The following is a 27,403-nucleotide window of genomic DNA, read 5'->3' as shown; positions in this document are numbered from 1 at the left end:
CTCTGTATTACTAGAAAGTATAACCTTGAGCAAGTCAATTAACTTGCTATGATTTTTATCTGTACAAATAGGGTTATCATGAAACAAACAATTCATGTAAAATGCTTAAAACAGTCGTGAGCCCATAATAGAGTACTAAGTAATCATTACTAGCTTTTTATGCTTATACCTGAATTTTCAAGAGTTCACATCTTCCTAGAAAAGAGGATTTCTTGCTTTTCTAGAATTTCTAGTGTGATTTCGAACACCCACAAGTGACACTCCTCTACCTATATCTCACACCATATTCTTGCACAAAAGTTAACAGTAGTTCTTGCAGGAGTAGTCTCCTCCTGACTGTTTCATCTTTGCTATTCTCTTTGGCACTGATGTGACATTCAGGCTAGAAGCCCAGCAATACCTAGAGGCAGGCCTCCTCCACTGGGTGAGCAGGTGCCCCAGCCCCCAGCGTGGCTGTGACCACACAGCCATCTGGAGACTCACCCATTCTGAGGAACTCACTCCCTGCCAGGAAGACATCTTCCTCAGGATTCCCATGGGTCCTTCTCAACACTGCAAATTGACACCCGCTCCTAAAACTACTATTCTCTTGTTGAGTGTTGGGCCACAGGAAAGTATAAAGTGATAAGAAATGTTATATCATTTGCAAGTAACCCAGATGCACTGACCTAGTTTTACAGAGATTAGGAAATTATCTTTGCAACTCAAAATAATATTCCTGTCTAAATTGAGCACTATTAATAACAATCCAGCAATTAGGAAGAAATTATTTCTTGAACCTCATTGAGATTATATCTAAAAGTACAACTTACCAGAAATGCTTGAAGCCTGTTGTTTTCTGATGGTGGGTGGCAGCTCTGGCACATAGAGCCAGTGCTATGTGAGGAGCCCTTGTCTTCCTCTGATGGCAGGTCCTATTATCAAGTGCACAGAGGGAGATAAAAGCAGAGAGAAGATGGTAGAGTTGATCTTGAACAACACTAAGGTTTACAGAACAGTTCTAAACTTCAGCCCCGTGTTTGTAATTTTTATTGCAAATGAATTGAAATGTTCAGGTCGGTTTTGTTTTGTCTTAATCAATACCCAAAGCCTTTTGCAGCATAAAAAGAAGTCTTCAGGCGCCAGCCCAGTGGCACATCAATTGGGTTTGCATGCTCTGCTTTGGCGGCCCAGGGTTCACTGGTTTGGATCCTAGGCACAGACCTACACAGTGTTTATCAAGCTATGCTGTGGCAGGCATCCCACATGTAAAATACAGGAAGATGGGCACAGATGTTAGCTTGGGGGCAATCTTCTTCAGCAAAAAAGAGAGGAGGATTGGCAACAGATGATAGCTCAAGGCTAATCTTCCTCAAAAAAAAAAAGTCTTCAGTTGTCCAAGCTTATATTATCAGTCTGCGGAAGGCATTTATCATAGCTAGTTAGCTGTTTCTAGATAGTCCATACTGCTGAACTCCCATAGAAAGAGCATATGCCTTCTTCCCACTCTTCTCCTTTAGCCACTGCAAGCTTCACCACCCTCACCTGGTGCTGAAGACTTTAGAGTCATGTTTCCTCCTCAAGCAGAGACACATGGCAGTAAGGAATGGTAGCAGCATTAAAAATCAGAGAATCATGGGGCCGTCCCGGTGGCACAGTGGTTAAGTGTGCATGTTCTACTTTGGTGGCCCGGGGTTCGCTGGTTTGGATTCTGGGTGCGGACATGGCACTGCTTGACAACCCATGATGTGGTAGGCATCCCACATGTAAAGTAGAGGAAGATGGGCACAGATGTTAGCTCAGGGCCAGCCTTCCTCAGCAAAAAAGAGGAGGATTGGCAGCAGATGTTAGCTCAGGGCTAATCTTCCTCAAAAAAAAAAAAAATCGGAGAATCACAGAATCTTACAAGGGAAGAAAATGAGATCAAGAGAGATTTCAGGACTTGCCTGCATTACAGATGAAAGGTGTCCTCTCTCTACCCTGTTCTGTCTCTGGCACTGCTTCAGAGTGAATGCCCATCTCCAACAGCATTGGTGGGGTTGGGAATTTGTAACCCAAGCCCTGAAGAGCTTGAGGTGGCAGTACTCCCTTCTAACCAACCCTCATCTCTATTGCAGTCCTAACTCTCAGTCAATCTATGATGCCCTATAATTACAGTTCAAAAAGTGATACACCCATCCTTATTGTATCTCTCCTGAGGGGTCTCTCCAAGGGATTTTTCATAAGAAAGAATGTGTTCTAAGAAGGTACCTCCTACACTTCCAATAACTAGTCAAACTTAGGAATGACCCTTGCTTTAGAGAGAGTAGAAGAGTTGAAAATAGTCTTAAAGGAAATCTCTTATCCCACATCCTGCATTTGCTGTTGATCACAGGAGTGCCTTTGAAGAGAGTGTACTTTGCACCCATGAGTAGCTATATCACTAGCTTATTCTATGTAGTATTTTGCACACCTAGACTCTCTTTGCTACCTGTGTTTGCTTTCTCTTGGGAAAGGTAATTCCTCAAGTCCATCTACCTGTCCCACTAGGAAAGTTCATCTTTAAGTAACCTTTGTAATGATCTAAGATTTAATGAAGTTTGCTACAATAAAAGCCTGTTGGCAGATAAATTATGACAGTACTATGTGAACCAATTTCTTGAGGATATTAAGATATCTTTTTTCCGTTATTTGTTCTCAAGATTATATGGAAGACAAAAAGTATTTGAAATTTTATTTCCAGCCTTAGCAAATCATTAGATAATAAGAGAAAAGTCTTACTCTCTCAGTCATGTTCTGCCACTTATTTTACTCACCAAAACAACCAGTCCAATTGGTAAAACCAGGCATTCAGCTTCAAGCAAATGTGCCCAGAATAATGAGAGTGGATTTGGGTTTTTTTTCTCTAGAAGTCCATATTGGTTTGCAGTCTTTGTAATCCTGCCCCAGCCTTTCTTTGAGTGTAAGTTCATCATTAGGGGCCTGTGTGTGTGTGTGTGTGTATATATGTGTGAGGGAGAGAGAAGGGGAGAGAAAGAAGAAATGAAAGAAATCAGTTTAGAGGAAATTGAGGGAAGATTGCAATGTGAATTTGACCTTTAAATGTCAGCCTTGTTGTCTTCATCCAGCTTTTCCAATGTCCTGTCACTGTCATCACATTCTCCATATGCTCTTCATTGTACTCACTGTCCTGGATGTCCTGTCAGAGTTGTTTTCTATGTCAGAGCTGTTTAAAGATGTTAAGTCCAATGGTAGATTCTGATAAGGTGCTGCAAAAGTAAATGGACTAGCCAGCACAATAAGGCAAGAAAAGGCAGAGAGATCAGAAAGGAAGAAATAAAACTGTCCCTATTTGCAGATGACGTGATGGTCTATATCAAAATTCCCAAGGAATCTACCCAAAAAAAAAAAAAACCCTCTTAGATCTAATAAGTAAGTTCAGCAAAATTTCAGCATACAAGATTAACATACAAAAATCAATCACATTTCTATATACTAGCAAGGAAGCTTTGGAAACCAAAACTGTAAATAGCATTTACAGTTGCCAAAAAAAGGAGAAATATCTAGGTATAAATCTAACAAAACATGTCAGGACTTGTATGCTGCAAACTACAAAATGCTGATTAAGGAAATCAGAGAAGATCTAAATAAATGGAGAGATATGCCATGTTCGTAAATTGGAAGATTCAGCATTATAAAGATGCCAGTTTTCCCGAAAAGTATCTGTCAGCTTAATACGATGCCCATTAAAATCCTAGCAAAAATTTTTGTAGATGTAGACAGATGTATTCTAAAATTTATATGGAAATGCAAAGAAACTAGAATAGATAAGATAATTTTGAAAAAGAACAAACTGGGAGGAATCAGTGTACCTGATTTCAAAACTTAAGATATGGCTATAAGAGACTATGGCATTGGTGGATGGATGGACACTAATCAGTGGAGAGAAGAGAGAACCTGGAAATAGACCCATGGAAATATGGCCAGGTGGTTTTGACCAAGGTGCAAACAAAGCAATTCAGTGGAGGAAGGATAGTCTTTTCAACAAATTGGACGTTCGTAGGCAAAAAATTAATCTCAACCTAAATCCCATACCTCAAAGTGGATCTTAATTTAAGTATAAAACATAAAACTATAAAATTTTTAGGAAAAAACTTTGGGACCTAGAACTGGGTGAAGAGTTCTGAGACATAACACCAAAAGCATGATCCATAAAAGGAAAAATCAGTGGGGCTGGCCCAGTGGCGCAGTGGTTAAGTTCGCATGTTCTGTTTCTCAGCGGCCCTGGGGTTCGCCGGTTCGGATCCCAGGTGCGGACATGGCACTGCTTGGCAAAAGCCATGTTGTGGTAGGCGTCCCACATATAAAGTAGAGGAAGATGGACATGGATGTTAGCTCAGGGCCAGTCTTCCTCAGCAAAAAGAGGAAGATTGGCAGTAGTTAGCTCAGGACTAATCTTCCTTAAAAAAAAAAAAAAGGAAAAATCAGTAAGCTGGACTTTATCAGAATTAAAAACTTTTTATTCTGCGAAAGAGCCTGTTAAGAGAATGAAAAGGCAAGCTACAGACTGTGAGAAAATATTTGCAAGTCTCTTATCTTAGAATATTTAAAGAACTCTCAAAATTCAACAGTAAACACACAGAAACACACACACAAGAAGTCCAGTTAGAAAATGGTCAAAGGACGTGAACAGACATTTCCAAAGAGGATATACACGTGACAGATAAACACGTGAAAAGATGTTCAACATCACCAGCGCTTAGGAAAAAGCAAATCAAGACCATGGTGAGATATCTCTACACTTGTATTAGAACAACTAAAATAAAAAATAGTGACAACATCAGATGCTAGCAAGGATGTGAAGAAACTGTCTCTCATACCTTGCTGGTGGGAATGTGAAATGGCGTAGCCTGGAATATAGTTGGCAGTTCCCTTAAAGAAAATGAACATAACTTCCTCTAGCAATTGCACTCTGGGCATTTTTCCAAAGAAATGAAAATCTACATTTGCACAAAACCCGTACACAATTGTTTGTAGCAGCTTTATCTGTAATAACCAAAAACTGGAAACAACCACAATGTCCCTCAAAAGGTGAATGACTAAACAAACTGTGGTCCATCCATACCGTGGAATACTACTCAGCAATAAAGAGGAACAGACCATTGATACTACAACTTGGATGGATCTCAAGGCCATCATGCTGAATGAAAAAAAAACAGTCTCAACATGTTGTGTACTATATGATTCCATTTATGTAACATTCTCAAAATGACAAAATTATAGAGATGGAAAATAGAACAGTGGTTGCTAGAGGTTTGGGATGGTGGTGGTAGTGGGGAGAACTATAAAATAGGAGCATGAGGGAGATCCTTGAGGTGATGGAATAGTTTCATATCTTGATTGCAGTGGTGATAAACATAGATGTGTTTATCATGTATGATAAAATGTTGTAGCACATGTAATACCAATGTCCTGTATTTATATAAGAAAGTGGGGGGAAAGGTGCACAGGATCCCTCTGTACTATCTTTGCAAGCTTCTATGAATATAATTATTTCAAAATCAATTTTTTAATCAAATTAATGATTAAATAGTTATAAAAATAGTAATAGTTAAATAATTGTGAAGAAAGGATATTACTTCTTTGGGGGTTTATTTGAACATGCAGATGGCAACCTAATAATGCCAATAATAGCAAAAGCAGTTGCCATTTATGCAACACTCAGGCATAAAAGGCACATTCTCTCTAGTCTCCACAACCACTCTGGAAACAAGTCCAAGATCCTATGGCTGCAGGGTCACAGCTGAGCTCAGACCAGGCCCATATGTGACTAAAGAGGATGCTCTTTCCACTATAGGACAGTTCTCTTTACTGCTTACCACTGTTTTAGCAGAACCCTAGCTTTTTGGTTTTCAGAATAGATTGTAAAAGTTATACATGCTCTTGTTAAAATTTCAAAGAATCCAAAAAGCATAAAGTAGAAAGTAAATGTAGGAAAAAACTCTACTAAGAGTTTTTTACAAATCCTTCTAGATATAAAATTTTGTTTTCAAATTTTAAAAAATATATATATTTACCTTAAAAGCAACATTGGATTTATGACCCTCACACATTATCAGGAATGTAAAATAGTACAGCACTGTGGAAAACAGTTTGGCAGTTCCTCAAAAAGTTAAACACACTTACCATAGGACCCAGCAATTCCACTCCTAGGTTATCCACCCAAGAGAATTGAAAACATAGATCCACACAAAAACTTGTACACACATGTTCATAGCAGCAGTTTTCATAAGAGCTGGGAAGTGGAAACAACCCAAATGTCCATCAACTGATGAATGGATAAATAAAATGTTATTTATGCTTCCCATGGAATATTATTTAGCCATAAAAAGGAATGAAGTACTGATACATGCTTCAACATGGATTAACCTTAAAAACGTTATACTATTTGAAAGAAGCCAGATACAAAAGGCTACATATTTTATTCCATTTATGTAGAATGTCCAGAGGAGGTAAATCCATAAAAACAGAAAATAGATTCGCAGTTGCCAGGGGCTGGAGGGAATGAGACTTACGCTTAATGGACACAACAGGAGTTTTATCTGGAATGTATTGAGGGTGATAGGAAGGTCCTGAAATTAGATAGTAGTGAAGGTTGCACAACTCAGAATACACCAAAAACCAGTGCACTGTACCCTTTCAAAGGGTGAATTTTTTGGTATGTGAATTATCTCGATTTTAAAAATTGGATTTATACCTTCTATATTCCCGTGGTGCAGTAAAGACTTGGGATGTTCATGTTGTATCACGTCTTATGCGGAAGGGGGTGCATCTCTTTCCATGAACTATCAGCCGTTCCTAGAGACTCCAATCAAAACGCTAGATACTCTGGGGCCAGCCCGGTGATGTAGTGGTTAAGTTCACGTGCTTAGCTAAGGTGGCCCAGGGTTCGCCAGTTGAGATCCTGGGTGCAGACCAGGATGCGCTGCTTATCAAACCATGCTGTGGCAGGCGCCCCACATATAAAATAGAGGAAGATGGGCATGGATGTTAGCTTAGGGCCAACCTTTCTTAGCAAAAAGAGGAGGATTGGTGGCGGATGTTAGCTCAGGGCTAATCTTCCTCAAAAAAAAGAAATAAACACTAGATACTCATTTTTCATGGTAAATACAATTTTTTTCATGTTAAAATATACATAACATAAAATTTACAGTTTTATCCATTTTAAGTGTACAGTTTCATAAGTATAATTTTAATATGTGCATACCTTTCCATTTAAAAAGTTTGTGTTACTATAAATAAAAATATAGCTGTAGGAAAATATAGCTATTAGAAGCTTTCTGATTTCCTCAGATGTGAGTTTAAGAAAGGTTGTTGGGCTCAGCCAGCTCCTGCTGTGTGGTGTGCCTCCTGACTCTGAAAGTAGCCATGTGTTCTTCAACTCATACTTTCAAGCCCTTGTTCCCGGAGCTCCCAAAGTGGGTGCCCAGAGGAGGCTGTCCCTGATATCCATGCATGTGCCTGTGCTGTCCGTCCTTCTCCACATGTGACTGCTCCAGCTTCCAGGTTCTCTTCTCCTCTTCCTGTTCTTCAAATGCAACTGATTTTTACATGACAGCTTGAAGTACCAGGTAAAATCATGACTAAGTGTGGATTTCCCTTCAGTGATTATTAGCTTCACCTACTGAACCTAAGCTATCTTGAATCTGCTGTCAGAGAGCTTCTGACTACTGCAAAACCTCATCAAGTTAATAACTACGTAGAGAAAATGATCACTTTGTCCAGCTTCCTTTCTGTCTGCTCCATTTTCCAAATGCCCCAGATATAATGATTAAAGAATTTTTTATTAATTATCTGAATTTTGATTGTCACAGTTTAATGACCCAGATTTTTCTGCAAATTCATTTTATGCAATCTGTAAATTAAGATATATCCTAAGAAATTCATTCTGGCAAAACAATGTTTTCAGATTTTTATCGTGTCATAAACATAGTGACTTAATCTGTATGTCCTTTTTTTCTCTACTTTAATTCAACATTTATTTTATTTTTGAAACTTTTTTATTGAAAAGACAAACTTTTGGTAGCCTCTACCCTGTCAGACAGCTTGTTTGTTGTTTTAAACATATTTCAAAGGATTAGCAGGCATTTTGTCCTGTCCAAAATGCCCATAAGACATTTGGTCCATAAGACATTTGGTTCATGCCAAAAGGTCCTTGACATTTGGTCCTGTTCAAAATGTCCGTGAGCATATTTGGTCCATGCCAAATTGTTTTGGACAGGACCAAATATCAAGGACCTTTTGGCTTGGACCCAATGTCTCCATGAATGTTTTGAACAGGACGAAATATGTCCAGATTTCTAGGGCCTTTTGGCATTGACCAAATATCTGATGGATGTTTTGGACAGGACCAGATATGACCAGATATCAAGGACCTTTTGGTGTGGACCAAATGCCTTATGGGCATTTTGGACAGGACCACAGGACCTGCAAGGGCTGGCTTTTTTAAAAGAATGAGGGGCTGGCCCCGTGGCCAAGTGGTTAAGTTCGCGCTCTCCACTGCAGGCGGCCCAGTGTTTCGTTGGTTCAAATCCTGGGCGCAGACATGGCACTGCTCATCAAACCACGCTGAGGCAGTGTCCCACATGCCGCAACTAGAAGGACCCACAATGAAGAATATATAACTATGTACTGGGGGGCTTTGGGGAGAAAAAGGAAAAAAATAAAACCTTAAAAAAAATAAAATAAAATAAAAGAATGAGTTTCTGTGTAACAAAATGAAACCTCATGCTAAAATGAATAGTAAGGAATGAATTGTAGTGGGAAGAACAATACATTTTCACTGTGCCAAAAGTTAGCTTCAGCACAACGTTTGTCCCAGAGGCTGGAGTCATTTAAATGAATGCCCAGGACGAAGGCTCTGGTTCACAAAGCAACAACCATCTAAACCATGTCTATTTTTAAAAACAGTAGAGAGGCTCATTTTTTATGAGACCAAGCATTTTATTTACTGCATGGACATCCTTTACCTAAGAATCTGCATTAAAATATAAATGTGTAATGTGTCCAAACTTTTAAAATTAACCATTAGCATCCTCTAAATAAGTAAACATCATTAAATTCAAATAGAACTTTTCTAAGGCTATATCGTAGTCTATCATTTCTCAAAGAAAGTTCCAAGAGAATACTTGGTTTTTACCATACTCTTTAATTTTATTCTGTTCCTTCACAAAGTGAGTCTGGGGTTAAAATCCTGTCTTCAACTGGGAAATTTTTGAGCACAAAACAGCATAGAAGTTAATAGCCTAAACACTGATGATATAAATAATTACAAGAATATTCGATGGCGAACGTATACTGAGTAATTATTCTGAGCATAGAAACCCTAACAGGTGCTGTCCATGCGTTATTTCTTTTACTCCTTGCAGTGACACCAACATCGAGGTACTGATTTCTTCCCATTTTAGAGAAAGGGAGATGGAAGGTCCAAGAATGAAATGACTTTCTTAAGGTTTCACAGTGTGCAAAAGGCAGAGCTAGAGCTCACACAGGTCTGACTCAAAGGCCCATGCTGTACCCCATCCCTGTCAAACAAGAGGCTTGAGTAGAGTCTTACCTCTGTCTTGGAAATGCAGTCAGATCTAAGGCGAGAACTAGGGGCATATTTATTTGTGTAAAAAATTACCGTTTTGTCTTCCAACATTGCCTTTCTCCAGACTACAAATAGGAAATGAGCATATCAAATATGCTAGGTCTGATGTCTATAATGAAGTATATAGGTGGTTATGATAGCGTATGTCAGTTATTCATTCACCAAGTCTTTTGACCACCTTGTCTGAGCTGGGCACCTCTCTGTGTCAGTGGAGATGCAGCAGGGACCAGATAAGTACCTATCCCTCGGGGACCTTACATCAGACAGCAAGAGGACAGGGATGGAACATGAGTCAGGTGGTGTGCTCAGTGGAAAGAAATGAGCCTGGGAGCAGGCGAGCACATGGGCTCATGGTGAGCAGCTGTAAGCAGGATGTTCCAGGAGAGCCTCCTGGGGAAGGTGACATTTGAAGAGGCCTGAAGCAAGCAGACAATGTCTGGGGAAGAGAGGGGCAGCAGCATGCCCAGCTCCTTGGTATTGGGAGAAGGGCAGCAAGAGATCAAATGGGCTAACTTCTGAATCTTTCGAGGATGGCTCTTCCTGACTTCATCCAGCCCTGGGTCCCCGAGCCCTGTCCTGTCACTCACGCAGAGAGCTGCTGCAGAACACTTCTCAAAAATAACTGGGCGGGGGGAGACGGTAAATTTTCACTGGGCAGTTCTTTTTTAGCATGTGATTTTCCCTTTTGGTTATTATTTTTGTGCTAGATTTTGACCCAGAACCTGATACTGACCCTTGGTGTTTGCCGTAGGCCACACACTGCATGAGGTGTTTCCATCATAATTGGTGTGAGGACCCAAAAGAGATGGGTAAATGCTTTGTGTCTTGTTCAAGTAGGATGCTAAGACCCTCATTTTCAAGTTCTGAGTTTTTTGGTTTTGTTAACTGCCAGATCCCTACAGTGCTTGCTATTAAATATTGAAAGAAATAAGAATATGTAACATTAATTATTAAGGCCATAGCTTTTAGAAAAGTAAACAGCATATTATACATTAACATTATTGAAACTTAAAGTAAAATCTAAGAAGGCTTTGTGATATATTTTCTTTTTTTTGGCAAGTAAAGCAGTCAGTATTATTTTTAATTGTAGTAAATGTACATAATATAAAATTTACCATCTTAACATTTGTAAGTAGTGTTGAGTACATTCACATTGTTGTGCAACCATTACCACCATCCATCTCCAGACCTTTTTCATCTTCCCAAACTGAAACTCTATACCCCTTAAACACTAACTCCCCATTGCCCCTCCCCCAACCCCTGGCGTCTACCCTCTCCTTTCTGTCTCATAGAGTTTGACTGCTCTAGGACCTCATACAAGTGGAATCATATAGTATTTGTTCTTTTGTAGCTGACTATATTCTTTATTTTAGGTAACTTATTGATCATTTTTCTTATTATATGAGTAACATATAGCTGTTTTGGAAAAATATAGGAAATACATATAAGCTAAAGGAAGAAAGTAAATATCACCTCCAAGCTCTACTCAGATAACCACTAAAAACATTTTTATATCTTTCAGTCTTCTTTTCTTTTGGTCTATTATATGTAGGTACATGCATAGATATATACATAGAGAGAGACATTATAATTTGTTACCTGCTTTTCACTTAGCAACGTATCATAAACATCTTTCCATGTCCTTAAATATTTTCTATGTAACCATTTCAATGGTTGTATAATATTTCATTCTGCAGATGTATCATAATTTAATTAACAATCTTCCTCTTCTTGTGCAGTCAGGTTTGAAGGTTTGTCTGTCTGTCTCTGTGTCACTGTCTTCCCCATCTGAGTCACCACTCATCCCAAATGGTAGCTCCTTGGCATTAGGGATGGTGTCTGTTCAGCAGATCTACATAGGACCAGCTCATTGACCAGGTATTTAATAAGCTATGTTTGGTGGTAAATACCTTTGACAGCATCTTCTCTTTTTCCAGGACAGCAGGACTTTTCAGTTTGATTGACATCATGTGGCCTCCAGTGATATCTCTGAAAGCAGCTGGCTACACCCAGGCCTGTGAAGAGGTAAGCCAGCATCTGAAGAGCTCCCCCTGAGCACGGCCTGCTCTGTGCCAGGTGCTGATCCAGGTACCACCGCCATAGTCCACATCCCCAAGAATCCCAGGTCTTGTAATATGAACCAGGACAGAGATTCAGATCTACTTGTCTCACTCTAAAGTCCAAGCTTTGGCTCCTCTTTCTGCTTTGCTATACTATATTCTTCTGGAGGTTAATTTATGATGATGTTTTTAAACCACAATCATTGCATGCCATCGCAACAGTAAGAGCCTTAGCCTCATACTAAACAAGACACAGGGTGTGTTCCCCACCACCTTTCAGTTGCTAGTAGAAACAAAATTCAATTACCAATTAGAGAAGCTCACATAACCTAACAAATAAAATCCATGGATATTTGTACAACCACCAGGTTAACCAGGAATTTCTGTTTTCCTTACTCCTCAAATTGTTTATGACACTTGCTCACAAGTAGCAAAATTGACTGACTAAAATGTCTCCCTCCTGGGCCTTATCCAGCAGGCTGGCCAGTGGCTGCTTTGGGCCATACCTCCCAAAGCTGAACACTGGGGCTGTCTTGTGTCTGTAGTAGCTAACTTCTGAGCAGAGAGCTAGCACTGTGACTGTGTACTGTGCTATACCAGCAAAATGGTGGTCAAAAATGCCCATTTCTAGATTATTTAAGAGGAAGAATTTTCTAAATGGTGTTTTCAGTATGCTCTGAGGAATAAATCCCTAATGAAATCTTGAATGGTAATAAATTCAAAAGTACAAAAGTTTTTATACTTGGTCTCAGAGATAAACCATATAATCCATTTCTTATATAGCCTTCCAGAGATATGGTATGCATCTGTGAGTGAATATATATATATTAAAGAGTAAATTTTAATAGTGTATCTGAGTCTTTTAACAATACATTCACGCTCTACCTTTGCCTTTATTTTAAGCAGGTAAAAGCTCATTTCCCTCCTCCTAGCTTCTGTTACGTCCTCACTGCTCATCCAAATCTGGGACAAATTGATATAATTGAAGAAGACCCCATTTCTAAGCTTTACCGGCCTCCAATTCCTCACTGCTTAAGAGAAATTCTCCAGGTAACATCTTCGTTTCTAACAAGGTCTTCAGTTCCTTGTGCTGTATTTGTGTGCTTTGTGTGATGTTCCTTATCTTTTTAAATGCCTTTCCAGACTGATGATCTCAGTACCTGTTGCAGTTTCTATGCCAGAGTGATTTATCAAAGACCACAGGTAATCTCTCTCTCTCTTTCTCTTTCACATAGGGTGTTATAATGTATAAGGTGTTATAAAGTTTGTTAAAGGATAATCTCTTAGAAATTAATGGAGTACCAAAATAGAAAAGCATTTTTAAAGTCCAGTTATGCATGCCCCATGCTGAAGCAGTAATAAATCCATTCCTTGTGCAGGTGTGGACTGCCAGCCACTGCGTTAAGTACTCAGGTATAAAACAACTCAGGCATAACTCTGCCCCAAAAGATTCTCAGTCCAGTAATGTGTTCCTTTCTGACACACAGGCAGGTTGAAGAAAGGAAAGAGAAGCTGAAACCTTGTTTACGGGGTGAAAGTGGGAATCTCAGGACTGAGCTATGCAAAGAGCCTTCCACAGTTGGAGGAAACTCTGGTCCCTGTGAGGCCTTGGGCGGTTCTAGGGAGCAGCAGCCTAGAGGAGCTTGGTTTTTGCTTCCTTGCCACTCAACAGATCAGCCAGGAGTGGACAAGGGAAAGAGATGTTCTTGGCAAGCTGAATACATGTCATAAGTTCTGCAAGAAACCTCTGCTGGACCTTGACTCAGAGGAACATACATGTAAATCTGTCACCTGAGAGATATATAGAACCTCCTGTTGTTCAATCCTGACGCAGGAAAACCTTTTCTCTGTTCACCTTTTAGTCATTTGACAGCTAATTAATGTCTCTCCTGAGGAATAAGAGAGTGATTGACATTAGTCATTCAATAGAGCGCCCCGTGACCCAGACCAGCATCAGTCTCAACAGGCAGGAGGACAGGCCGCCAGCGAGGACAACATCCAGGTGCCTGATGTATCTCTTACTTTTCAAGTCTGAGGCAAACCAAAGGCTGATGGCGCACTTCTCTGCCCATCGTCTGCAGGACACTCAATATGTTAAGGCACACTTGGCACCTGGCACATTCCTGTTATTCTAAAGCACGTTCCTGGTCGTGGGACTGTGACATCAGGCAGTGATTCACTATGCAGCTACCATTTATGCTGCAGATAGAATTCTGTCCTGAGGGGCACTATAAATAGCAATCTTGTGGCTGTTATTACTGCCTACTCCTGCCCACAGCCCTCCAGCTACAACCAGAAGTGGAGAGCAAAGAAAGGAGGTGTCCATGGGGCCGGCCCGGTGGCACAGCAGTTAAGTACACACATTCCACTTCAGTGGCCTGGGGTTCACCACTTCGGATCCCAGGTGCAGACCTATGCACCACTTGTCAAGCCATGCTGTGGTAGGCATCCCACATAAAATAGAGGAAGATGGGCACAGGCCTTAGCTGAGGGCCAATCTTCCTCAGAAAAAAAGAGCAGGATTGGCAGCAGATGTTAGCTCAGGGCTAATCTTCCTAAAAAAAAAAAAAAAGAAAGAAAGAAAGGAGGTGTCCAATGCTCACAGCATGGCCAAGCCTCAACCATCTGCCCCAGTGAGAGGGTAGCCCTCAGGCAGAGAATGACAAACTACAGGTTGTCTGCCTCTCTGGGTAAAGGAACCCTGCCTCAGGGCTGGCTGAAAACACTGATCCCCTCCTATTCTGAGTTTTCTGCCAAGAAACAGGCTCCCATCAGTGCAGCTGCAGCCTGCCAGAGAGTATGGCTTTCAGTGGGTATGTATACTTGAGATTGGTGGTACTTAGTCAGGAAGTTGTCAAGGACCAAGAACCCAATGGAACAGATTCCTCAATTCACTAAAATTCTTTATACCTCCTGTATTCTGCTTTTGTGGGAAAGACAATCACCAGAAACCAACTTACTTGGGGAGAAATTGAAATAAGCTAAGTCCTGGGGCTACTATGTAGCTAACCCAGTCACCTACACATTCTACAGTGACAGTTGACTTTTAGAATGGCACCATGAGTCACTGCAAGAACCTGAGTTATCTAAAAAGATTCAGTTGTATTTCCATGATACTAATGACTAAGTCATAAAAGTGAAAAAGATAGATTTTTTTATATTTAACTTTTATTTTGAATAAAATTATTCAAAATTATTAGATTCACAGTAGATTGCAAAGAAATATATAGGGAGGTCCTGTGCACCCTTCCCCATACCACCCTCCCATACCCACAGTAACCACAGGACAATACCAAAAGCAAGAAACTGACATTGGCACAATCCATAGCTGATTCAGATCTCACCAGTCATACTACATGAACTTGTGTGTGTATGTACCTCTGTGCAATTTTGTCATGTGTGTAGCTTGCATAATCTCCACCACAATCATTACCCTCAGCTGTATCACAGACTCCCTTGTGTTCCCCTTTATAGCCACACCTACCTCCTTCCCCATCCCTAACCCCTGGCAACCACTAATCTGTTGTCATCATTATAATTAAGTTATTTTATGATGATTACATAAATAGAACCATGAAGTATATTTCGGTATTTGTTTCCTAGGTGTGCCATGCAAAGTACCAAAAAATAGATTGCTTAAAACAACGAAAATTTACTGTCTCACACTTCTAGAGGCAAGACATCCAAAATCAGTATTGGCAGGGCCATGCTTCCTCCGGCAGCTCTGGGGGAGAATCCTTCCTTTCCTCTTCCAGCTTCTGGTGTTCGTTGGCAATCCTTGGCCCTCCTTGGCTTGTAGATGCATCACTCCAGTCAGATGACTGTTTTCACCCTGTGTGTCTTTACGTGGTCTTTCCTCTGTGCCTGTCTGTGTCCAAATTTCCCCTTTTTATAAGAATACCAGTCATATTGGATTAAGGCCCACCTATAATGATTTCATCTTAACTTGGTTAAATTTGTAAAGACCCTATTTTGAGGTTTCGGAGTTAGGACTTCAATAGATCTTTTTGATGGGACACAGTTTAACCTGTAACAACTCCTTTTGAGATTGGCTTTTTTGAGTTAACATAATTCTCTAGACAGTCATCCAGAGAACTAATGAGGTTGTTCATCTTTTCATGTGTTCATTTGCCATCTGTATATCCTCTTTGGTGAAGTGTCTGTATGTGTCTTTTGCCCATTTTGTGATTGGACTGTTGTTTGTTTACTGTTGAGTTTTAAAAGTTGTTTATATATTCTGTATACAAAGCCTTTGTCAGATAATATGATTTGCAAATACTTCTCAGGGTCTGCAGTTTTTCTTTTCATCATTTTTTTTAAATTTTTTTTTTATTAAGATTGTGATAGATTACAACCTTGTGAGATTTCAGTTGTACATTATTGTTAGTAATGTTGTGGGTACACCACTTCACCCTTTGTGCCCTCCCCCCACCCCCCCTTTTCCCTGGTAACCACCAATCGGTTCTCCATGTCTATATGTTAACTTCCACCTATAAGTGGGGTCATATAGAGTTTGTCTTTCTCTGTCTGGCTTATTTCGCTTAACATAATACCCTCAAGGTCCATCCATGTTGATGCGAATGGAACAATTTGGTCCTTTTTATGGCTGAGTAGTATTCCATTGTGTATATATACCATATTTTCTTTATCCAGTCGTCAGTTTCTGGGCATTTAGGTTGGTTCCACGTCTTGGCTATTGTAAATAATGCTGTGATGAACATAGGGGTGCATGGGATTCTTGGGATTGCTGATTTCAGGTTCTTAGGATAGATACCCAGTAGTGGGATAGCTGGGTCATAGGATATTTCTATTTTTAACTTTTTGAGAAATCTCCATACTGTTTTCCATAGTGGCTGCACTAGTTTGCATTCCCACCAACAGTGTATGAGGGTTCCTTTTTCTCCACAACCTCTCCAACATTTGTCACTCTTGGTTTTGGATATTTTTGCCAATCTAACGGGTGTAAGGTGATATCTTAGTGTAGTTTTGATTTGCATTTCCCTGATGATTAGGGATGATGAACATCTTTTCATGTGTCTCTTGGCCATACTTATATCTTCTTTGGAGAAATGTCTGTTCATGTCCTCTGCCCATTTTTTGATCAGGTTGTTTGTTTTTTTGTTGTTAAGCCGTGTGAGTTCTTTGTATATTATGGATATTAATCCTTTGTCGGATAAGTAGCTTGTAAATATTTTTTCCCAATTAGTGGGCTGTTTTTTTGTTTCAATCCTGTTTTCCCTTGCTTTGAAGAAACTCTTTAGTCTGATGAAGTCCCATTTGTTTATTCTTTCTATTGTTTCCCTCAACTGAGGAGTTATAGTGTCCGAAAAGATTCTTTTGAAACTGATGTCAAAGAGTGTACTGCCTATATTCTCTTCTAGAAGACTTATTGTTTCAGGTCTAATCTTTAAGTCCATTTTGAGTTTATTTTTGTGAATGGTGAAAAAGAATGATCGATTTTCATTCTTTTACATGTGGCTGTCCAGTTTTCCCAACACCATTTGTTGAAGAGACTTTCTTTTCTCCATTGTAGGCCCTCAGCTCCTTTGTCGAAGATTAGCTGTCCATAGATGTCTTTTCATCCTTTTAACAGGATTTTTGCAGAGCAAAAGTTTTTAACTTTTATGTGGTCAAATTTGTTGATTTTTCTGCTTATAGATCATGCTTTTGTTGTCAAGTCTAAGACAAGTCAAATCTCTTTACCTAGTCCTGGGTCCCAAAATTTATCTATGTTCTTTTCTAGAAGATTTATAATTTTACATTTGAGTCCACGATGCATTTTGAGTCAGTTTTTTATAAGGTGTGTGGTTTTGTTCAAGGTTCATTTTGTTTGCCTAAGCATGTCCAATTGTTCCAGCATTATTTGTTGATAGGCTACCCTTCCTCCATTGAATTGCTTTCACAACTCTGTCAAAAATTAATTGAGCATGTTTGTGGGGAAGAGATCTATTTTTAATAAAATTTTAGCAATAAGATTGATAGTACTGCTTTGAATCATTTGGGTTTTTTGTCTTTTTACAGAGGATTTTATTACTGACTTTGTTCATAACCCCAATGGTAAAGATAACTTGATAGTTAATTTCAAAGGAAATTAGACCATTTTGGTTCATCAAGAGATTGGAAGAGACAATAAGCCAAATCCAAGCTATTTATAAAAAGTATCTAAAATCTTTGAAGACTGTCAGAAGAACTTCCAACCTCAGATAATCTTTTAGAAATCTTTGTCCTTCCTGAGATATCTGCCATTTTTTTAAAATGTGATTTTGCCAATTGTCCCCCCAAAAATCCTTTACAACTCTATAGTCCAATAGAGGATCATGTGTAGTACTTAGCTGTCATGTCTCTCTCATCTCCTTCAGATAAAACGTTTCTTCATCTTTTCTTTTATGATCTTAACATTTTTGAAGAATAGACATCAGTTACTTAATAGAATGTCCCTCCATTTAGATTTTCCTGATGTTATCTCAGGAAAAGATTCAGGTTATGCACTTTTGACAGGAGCACCACTTAACAATACTATGTTCACATCAGGAGGCACACAGTTGATTTGTCCTTGCGCCGTGATCTTTTATCAGTTGGTTAAGATAGTGCTTTTCAGGTTTCTTCACTCTAAAGTTAACTAATAAGTATTTCATCTATATTAATTAATAACTATGAAAGAAGTATTTTGTCAGAAGATACATTAAGACTGTATAAATATCCTATTTCTTATGAAACTTTTACCCTCTCATTTTAACATCCATGTGATTCTTGCCTGAATTATTACTCTGATGGTGGCCAAATGAAAACTTTCTAATCCCAGCACTTCTTCTATATTTATTAGTTGGCATTCAGCTATAATTAGGAGCTTTTCATTTCCCTGATTTATTTATGTATTCACTTATTTATGTCAGTATGGGCCACTGGATTCAGTTTTTATCCAATGGGTTATGATATGTTAACTATCATTTATTTTGATGCTCAAATTTCCCCAATTCAAGCCAGCTCCTGTGTCCTTTGGACATGTTTCCATCATTCTTTGAGTACTTCCTGACTTTCTGACACAGTAAGATGTTTCAGACTCATCTTGTATTTTCTCTGCTCTAGAATCAGCCATTTCTTTAAGGAGCCCTGGTTGATTTTAATGGAGAATGGCATTAGAAGACAAGATCTGGGTATTAGGTGGGCTCATTGCTATGGGGATGTCATTGCTTCTAGGTCCTCTCAATGAACAGAGCAAGGAGATATGTGTGTGTATACTTATGCACACAGACACATAAATCCATATCTCTTTCATTCTTTCCATCTATCTCTCTATCTATCTCTATCTAAAATCATGATTTTACACCAGTACCTCCAACTGTAGACCATTACCACAGAATTGTCTTTAGGTTTCCCCATTTTGAAATTTATAACTCCCTTATCTAACAGTGAGAAACCTGGCTTCATTTTCCTCAATATAATTTACTCTAACTTCCTGTATGCAGTCAACCTCCCAACCATGTGAGCTGCCTCCTCCGTCCCAACCCACAGCTCCTAACTGTGCAAGTCACCTTCTCTGCCCAGTCAGCCAGCTATGTGAAATCCTCAACCTGACCACATCGTTCACACCAGCAACACCAACTAAACCTCAAGCCAGCCAGATTCTCATGGCCCAGCCCTGCTGACCATGAGGGTCATCCCAGTGAAATCCTTGGCCCCATTCACTTGAATCCCTGAATCCTAAACCCTGACCAAGGAGAACAGGCAGAATGCCATTTTAATGAAGTTTAAAAGGCATTGCAACTTTTGCAGATTAAAAAAATGAAAAAAAAATAATAAAAGGGAAGAAGAAAAAAAAAAGGAGAAAAACAAAAACTGTTGCAGATACAACAAATATTTGATACCTGCTTTATACAAAATGCAAAGTCTGAGGGCCAATGAGATACATTACTGTCTTAGGTTGGGCTGCTATAACAAAATACCATAGACTGGATGGCTTAAACAACAAACATTTCTCACAGTTCTGAAGGCTGGAAGTCTGAGATCAAAGTGTCAGCATGGTCAGGTTCTTGGTGAGGGCTGTCCTCTTGGTTCACAAGGGACATCTCCTCGTATCCTCACAATGTGGCAAGCCAAGAGAGGAAGCAAGCTCACCTGCTCGTGTCTCTTCTCATAAGGGCACTCATCCATCCCATCACGAGTGCTCCCTCCTCATGACCTAATTATGTCCCAGAGGCCCTACCTCCCCTTATCATCACACTGGAAGTTAGGGCTTCAACATAAGAATTTGAAGGAGATGCAAACATTCAGTTTATAACAATTCCTAACCCTCAGAAAACTTACATCTAGCAGGAGAGAAGAATATATATGTACTAAATATAAAACAACATGGTAATTAGCATTCTAGGTGTATGAATACGGGATCAGGAGGGAAAGAAAAATGAGTTTTTCCTGAGTGAGTCAGAGGACAAGTAGATCAGTACCAGGGAAAGGTGGATTGTATCCCAGCAGAGGAGCCCTTGAAACAGGTACAAGTTTGGGGCTCACAGGGCACAGCTATGTCGGTGGGGCTAGTGACCAAGATGTGCAAAGTCTATTATATATTTTAAAAAATATTTGTTGAAATGATATCTAAAATTGTTAGTGTTAATGATAATCACCTATGATTATTGCTTTGTAAAAAATAATTTGGGATATAAGAAGAGCTATTAAGTTAACAGTCTTTACTCTGAATTGTAGCTAAACAGTTTGCTTCTTCTGTAGCAAAGGGAGATTTGTCTGGTGGTGACTGATGTCACCCTGCAAATGCAAGATGAGAATAACTCTGGCCTCCCCAAAACCGTCCCAGTCTGTGTGGCCTCCTCATGTGTACTGGACCCAGAAGTCCTGGAAGCGCTCAGTGAGGCTGCCCCCCACACCTTCCTCTTCAAGGATGCTCTCCGAGACCAGGGTATGCTTTCTTCTTCTTGACAGCTTTGATCCAGTGGCGACTAAGAGCTGCCATAAAATAGCTTGTAGCTTCTGGTTGCCTCTTTCTTGCTCTGAAACTACTGGACATTTCTTGAAGCACACTGTGGACGAGGGGTGTGGAGTGGAAGAGGCCCATGGTACCAGCCTTGGTCTTTCACTGACCCCTGTCATGGCCACCAAGACCGAACCGGAACTGCCTGCAGTGCTGACATATCCTGTGAGAGATGCTATTTATCACTCAAGAATTATCTCTTGGAAGCATACTTTATAGGTGCAGAAGCTATCTGAAGCCATTGCCTGAAACATCACTTTTTAAAACAAACGAAAAGCTAGAATATTATAAACATTAGATCAATAAATACTAGATCAGTCACTCCTTATTTTTCCAGGAATCAAACTAGAATCCTGCCTAAACTGTGTAATTTTTTTTATTTTATTGGGTATAATTTGCAAACCACAAAATTCTCCTTTCTGAATTGAATTTGAATCTAATATTTGTGTGCTTTTCCAGCAGAGCACACTAGGGGCTTTGGGGCTTCCTTTCTGCACAGTGTATGTATCGCTGGACACAAAGGATGGGCCCCACTGCTGTGCCCCTCAGCCCACATGACTTGTAGGAAGCTGGCCAAGGACACTGTCATTACGAGCAAGAGAACTCACTTTTTCTTCAGTGCTTCAATAATCTGAAGTGTCTTTGTTGGCAGGTCAGATTGTTTGTGTTGAACGAACTGTCCTCATGCTTCAAAAGCCACTTTTGGGTGTGGCCTCTGATGCTTGCTCCTGTGAGCTGACTGGCCCTGTGAAGCTCGATGAACTGGATTCTGTTACTCAGGTCAACTCCATTTGCAGCGTTCAAGGTTGGTAGTCAATCTTGATGGAAATGGTATTTATATTTGCTTAAATATCATACTTATTTTACATTCATTTACTCATTTGCTCACTTATTCAACAAGTGTTTATTGAGTGCCTGACATGTTCCAGGCATTGGCTACATAATGAACAAAATCAGAAGAGGTGAGCCAGCCCTGATAGCCTAATGGTTCAAGTTTGGCGCATTCCACTTTGGTGGCCTGGGTTCGTTTCCTGGGTGTGGAACTATACCACTCATCTGTCAGTAGCCATACTGTGGTGATGGCTGACACAAAACTAGAAGAACTTACGACTAGAATATACAGCTGTGTACTGGGGCTTTGGGGAGGAAGACTGGCAAAAGATGTGAGCTCAGGGCGAATCTTTCCCAGCCAAAAAAACAAAAAGTCAGAAAAAGTGCTTGCCTCTCGGACTTATAGTCTGTATATAAAGACACTAGTCAGATATGCACACAGCCAAATATAGACCTACAGTGTCTGAGTGCTCCAAGTGCCTGTCACCAGGACCTCACCTTGTCAGAGACATCACGGAAGTCTCCCTAGTGACAGGAGCCTTGAGCCAAGATCTGAAGGGTAGAAGGAAGGTAATTAGGTGAAGGGGTGGGAGCAGGAAGAATGTCTGGTGGGAAGAGAACAGAACTCATAAAAACTGCTGACAGGACAAACTAGGTATGCACCAGAGCCTAGAAGGAGACGGAAAGGCAGCTGTATATAGGGGTTACCTGGGACGAGGCTGGAGGGACCAGCCGTGCAGGTGAGTGGGCGGCCCTGTCAGGAGTGTGCTGTGTCATCTCGACAGAGAGGCACATGGTCCGATTTCCATAGCAGAGTGGAGGGGCCAGGGCCTAGGGGTTAGCCAGTGGGAGGGCAGGCACTAGTCTAAAGGGGTGAGACCAGTGCGGTAGAGAAGTCAACCCAGGAGTGGACTTAGTTAAAAGGAAAATTGGCAGACTGAGTAATGAATGCAGTGCAGAGGGAGGAAGGCATTCATGGAGGGTGGATTGTATGTGCACCCTCTAAGATCCGGCGTAGATGGCAAGGCAATGGTGGTGCTCTTCAGTGAAGTAGTGTGTGGGGGAAGAGACCAGCTTTGAGGGAGCAATCTCAGTTCCGTATTGGAGAGTTTGGGTGTTTTTGATATATTTGAGAAGGAGATGTTTCAGTAGCTGTTTGAATATATGTCTGGAGCTGAAAATAGCATTAATACTATAGGCTTTAATTTCATAAAATTTTTCAGTGATAAAAGTAACATATGTCCATTGGGATTAGTGAAAGATGAGTAAAAAGAAAGGTAGCTATCTCCTGCCATGCACCCCCTGCTAGACTGCGTGCACACAGGAGCACACATGCCTGCCCCTTCGGAGGGACATGTGTGCCTTTATAGACAGGAAGGTTTGCTCCATGTGACTCTGTCCCAGGCTTTCCTCACTTAGTTCTCTAGCAGAGACGTCCATTCAGGCAGGTAGATAGGATCTAAGTCAACAATGTAATCATCAAATAATATTCCCTCATACAAATAAACTGCCCCTGCATGGATGGGCATCCAAGATGCCCTCTCTTTGCACTTATAAACAAGGCTGAAATAAACACCCTTCCCAACATCAACCCCTACTGATTTCCCTAGAAGAGGATTTCAGGGTCTTAGGGGTCATATGTTTTTTAACCAACTTTATTGAGATATAACTTACATACTCTACAATTCACTCATTTATAATGTTTTGATATATTCCCAGAGTTGTGCAACCATCGCTATAATCTAATTTTAGAACACTGTCTTCATGACCATTGTCAGTCACTTCCCCTTACACTCTGCCCTCTCTCATACCTCCCCACACCCTAGTCTTAGGAAAATACTTATCTACTTTCTTTCTCTATAGATTTGCCTTTTATAGATTTCACATACATGGAATCAAACATTATATGGTTTTTTGTGTCTGGCTTCTTTCACTTAACATGATGTTTTCAGAGTCGTCAGTGATGTAGTATGTATCAGTACTTCATGTCTTTTTATGGCTGAATATTTCCTTTTATGGATGTACCACATTTTGTTTATCTGTTCATCAGTTGATGGATGTTGGGTTGTTTCTACTTTTTGGCTGTTGTAAATAGGGCTGCTATGAATATTTTGGACAAGTTTTTGTTTCAACACCTGTTTTCAAATTTGGGCTATGTATCCAGGAGTGGCATTGCTGGGTCATATGCTGATCAAACATAAACACTGTGTTTAACCTTTTTGAAGAAATGCCAAAGTGTTTTCCAAAGTGGCCACACTAAGGGTTTCTTTATCTTTAATATTAAAAGATATTGCTAAATTAATATCTGGAAACTGTACAAAAATTCACACTTCCAAAAGTAATATCTGAGAGGGCCTGTTTCTTCCACCCTTGCCCACCACTAGATTACTGAATCTTTTTATGATTTTTATGAACAGCAAAAAATCTGTGACCTCAATGCTTTATTCACATCCCCTTCTCTCTCATGAGACTGAGCACTGTTCATTGTTGAGGCCTTTTGGATTTTTTATTCTGTGCACCTGCTTTTAGAGTTTATACCGAACAAAACTCAGGTTGTGATTTGATGGAGAAAGGAGAGCCTAGTGTTCTGGAAGAAAGCAGATTCTAACGAGTCACCTGACATCTGAGTCCTCCATTTTCTCATCTGTAAAACAGGAATAATAGAATCAAGCTCAAAGCATTGTTGAGGAGGAAATAAGATAATGCACATGAGGCTTTGGGGGCTTGGAGCACTTACAGACTAGCAGAGAAGATAGACATCTTGATGCTTCCATTGCCACAGACTAGGAAGGGACAGACAGCTGGCCAATGGCTGGAGGGCTACAGCCAGTGACGGCAGTGGGTGGGTGGCCTTGGGACTGTCAGGATTTATCAGGCGGACTTGGTGAAGGCCTTCCAGATGGGTAGAAGGACATGTGGGAAACCACACACGTGCCCAGAACTATTGTAAAAGCTCATATACTGGAGGAGAGGCAGGGCCAGCATGGGACAGGGCTGGTCCTGTCTTGTTCTGCTTTCCCTGGCTATGCTAAGGATTTTATATGATCAGATTTTTGTCTTACATGAAGCTGTTCTGTCAGAACCATGGATAGACTATGGTACAAAGCAGGGATAGGTTGTTGGCAGGAAGATGCATGGTGCAAGTAAGGGAGGGCCAAGGTCTGCTGGGGCTGAACAGACTGCAAGGGTGTCTACAAGCAGGCATACTGTGGCTCCTCTAAACGTAGCTGCACTGTGCCCTGAGTGGACAGGCTGTGAGGACAGAGTGCGTGGTGCAGACGGGCACAGATACGCTATGCTGTCCTCAAAAGCCTGTCCACAGCCTGCCGGCAGAGCTTGCTGTCTCCAGCACCTCTATAGAAACTTCCCTTCCACCATTATTCTCCTCATCAGTTGCTACCTGTTCTCCATGCCCCTCACCTCTCTCAGAGCCCAGGATTGGTCCAGAGAGCAGCCCCGCAGGTGGTGTTCCCTGCCCTGCTTCTGAAAGTCCCTGCCAAAACTCCACACCAATTAGGCTGTATGGGACCCTGTTATTATAAGACCATAAGTAAAGAATCGCCACCGCCTAGAGCACCATTTTGTGAGAAAACATGTACCTGAAGAGCTGGCTTCCAAAGAAGAGTTTGGAGTCTAACCCATTCCTAACTACAGCCAGTGAGTGCCACAGAGTTGCAAAACAAGGAAAACGTATAGATACTTGTGGGGAGAGAGAGAAGAGCTGATTTTTCTAGTTTGTGAAGAACCTTCTCCTCTTATTTTTAAAAATAACTTATAGGTGAGATTCAGAAAATATAAAATTAACCGTTTTAAAGTGAGCACTTCAGTGGCATTTAGTCCATTCACAGTGTTGTGCAACCACTCCTATTTTATATTGTGTCTTTGGAGATCTCACTGCTTTGGGAAGAAAGTGGCATTCTATTTTTTTAATAACAGCTTAATTGAGATGTCATTCACATACTATGAAATTCACTCTTTTAAAGTATACAACTCAGTAGTTTCTAGTATATTCACACAATTGTGCAACTATCCCCACTAACTAGCTCCAGAATATTTTCATCACCCCAAAAAGAAACTGCATGTCTATTAGCAGTCACTCCCCACTCCACCCAGCCCCTGACAACCACTAATCTACTTTCTGTCTCTACGGATTTGCCTATTCTGGACATTTCTTATGAATGGAACCATGTAATATGTGTTCTTTTGTTTCTGGCTTCTTTCACTTAGCTGAACATTTTCAAGATTCATCCACATTGTGACATTCATCAGCACTTCTTTCCTTTTTATGGCTGAATATTCCATCGTATGGATATACCACATTTTATTTATCCATTTATCAGCTGATGTTCATATTTTTATATTATGAATAGTGCTGCTGCAAATATTCATATACAGGCTTTAGAGTGGACATGTTTTGTCTGTTCTTTTGGATATATTCTTATTTTTATATAGTTTTCATGTTGACCATCATCATAATTCGACAGAGGTACAAGAGTAAAACTAGGAAGAATCTGTAATATCTCCAAGCTTGGGGAAAGGCATCTGTAGAAAGTAACCCCATCCAAAGAGACAGAACTGTGGGACTGAAGAGATTTGGTAACTCTAAGTCCAAAAAAGGTGACCAAGGGGCAATTTCAGGAAAATATAACCCAAAGTGAGAGAAATTTATTCTCCATTGTAACCTCTGAGACGGACAGTGTTAACAGAGGATCTTTGTGGAGTCCAGAAAAGGGAAACTCACGAGTGAGAATTTGGCCATTTTGCCAGCTAGCAGTACCCCTGGAAAAGCCCCTGGTCTTCTCCAGTCTCCGAATTCTCTGGGTTGTGGGGACAAAGGAGCCCTTGGCTTCGTGGCCTCACACATCCCTCTCCTCTCACTCTCCCAGCACCTGGCCTCAAGCATCTTGGTCATCAGGTAGAAAGTACATTCAGAGAGGCTGTTATTTACCCTTAGACATCTATATAGGGTGCTCCTGAAGCCCATTGTTTGGGTTTCACACACTGTTCCCTTCGTCCTCACTCTGATGAGGGTGTGCTTGTCACAGCAGGGCTTAGCTGTTGGAACACTGAAGGAGCTTTGTTCTTCGCTGGTCAGATACAGCCTTGCATGTCATCACGTAGTGGACCATGTCTTGGGCATTATGGGGTGGTGGCAGCCACTGGGAACACTGATGAGACTCAGGCATCCTTAAGCCCCACTTCACTCCAAACAGAACCTTCATGTAGGAGATGAGGACTAAATATTTTTTAAGTAAACAATAGGCAATTCAATCTATCACAAAGCTCTGTCCCTGTTAGCATGAGACAAACTTAGATGGCCCAGGGATTGGGGTTTCAGACCCTTAAGCACCTAAGCAATAGGAGGAGAGCCACACAGGATCCTGTGTACAATGCCATGCACTGGAAATGAGGCAATACCCTCAAATCTTTGTAGACTTTACTACATTTATCATTCTAAAGTGAGGCATGCCTAGGAACAGGGGCTGCTGTCATCGCCTTGATGGGAAGCGTTCACATGGGTATTGGCCTGGTGTCCATGTGCCTCACACACGGAAGCACCAGAGCGGCCAAAGCTCCCATGCCCTAGCCCGCCCTGGCCACATTGCAGACACCAACGCTGTGCTGTCTGGGTCTGTGCTTTTACTGCAAGGTTTGATCAGTGTGGCTGTGCACTACTGATGCCGCAGTTCTTTGCTTCAGTAATGATGCAGTAAAAAGGCATGTGGGTTATAAATGACCTTCACCACTTGTCCATTGCTCATTCAGCTCCCTTCCAAACTTAAAGCAAAGAATTCAGTAAATAGAGTGTTTTTTTCCGTGGCTAGAATATCCCAAGATGTTATTAGTGGAGAAAGAGAACAGTATTTCTAAACAGTAGAGCAAACAGGCTCTAATTGTATGTATTTCCCTTGTATTAAA

At 40.6% G+C, this 27,403-nt stretch overlaps 1 protein-coding gene across 22 annotated transcripts in view; it reads left to right on the top strand.

Annotated features, from left to right (window-relative positions):
* The window catches only part of SPIDR (scaffold protein involved in DNA repair), a 470,799-nt gene that overhangs the window by 428,607 nt on the left and 14,789 nt on the right, over positions 1-27,403 (top strand). For 13 of the 22 annotated variants that reach the window (XR_011493244.1, XM_070481312.1, XM_070481308.1 and 10 more), the window contains 5 exons: positions 11,548-11,635; positions 12,574-12,720; positions 12,814-12,873; positions 20,395-20,581; positions 21,306-21,458. Coding sequence is in view for 19 of the 22 variants with exons in the window: in XM_070481312.1 (XP_070337413.1) it covers positions 11,548-11,635; positions 12,574-12,720; positions 12,814-12,873; positions 20,395-20,581; positions 21,306-21,458 (635 nt within the window). In the remaining 3 variants the exon portion in view is untranslated. The remainder of the gene's footprint in view (positions 1-11,547; positions 11,636-12,573; positions 12,721-12,813; positions 12,874-20,394; positions 20,582-21,305; positions 21,459-27,403) is intronic. The other 9 variants (XR_011493246.1, XR_011493245.1, XM_070481309.1 and 6 more) reach the window with 1 other exon arrangement.

The sequence above is a fragment of the Equus asinus genome, chromosome 12 (genome assembly GCF_041296235.1).
Source record: "Equus asinus isolate D_3611 breed Donkey chromosome 12, EquAss-T2T_v2, whole genome shotgun sequence".
NCBI classification, from domain to species: domain Eukaryota; kingdom Metazoa; phylum Chordata; class Mammalia; order Perissodactyla; family Equidae; genus Equus; species Equus asinus.
Note: the sequence above shows the minus strand (reverse complement) of the source record. Positions and strands in the feature narration are given on the sequence as shown.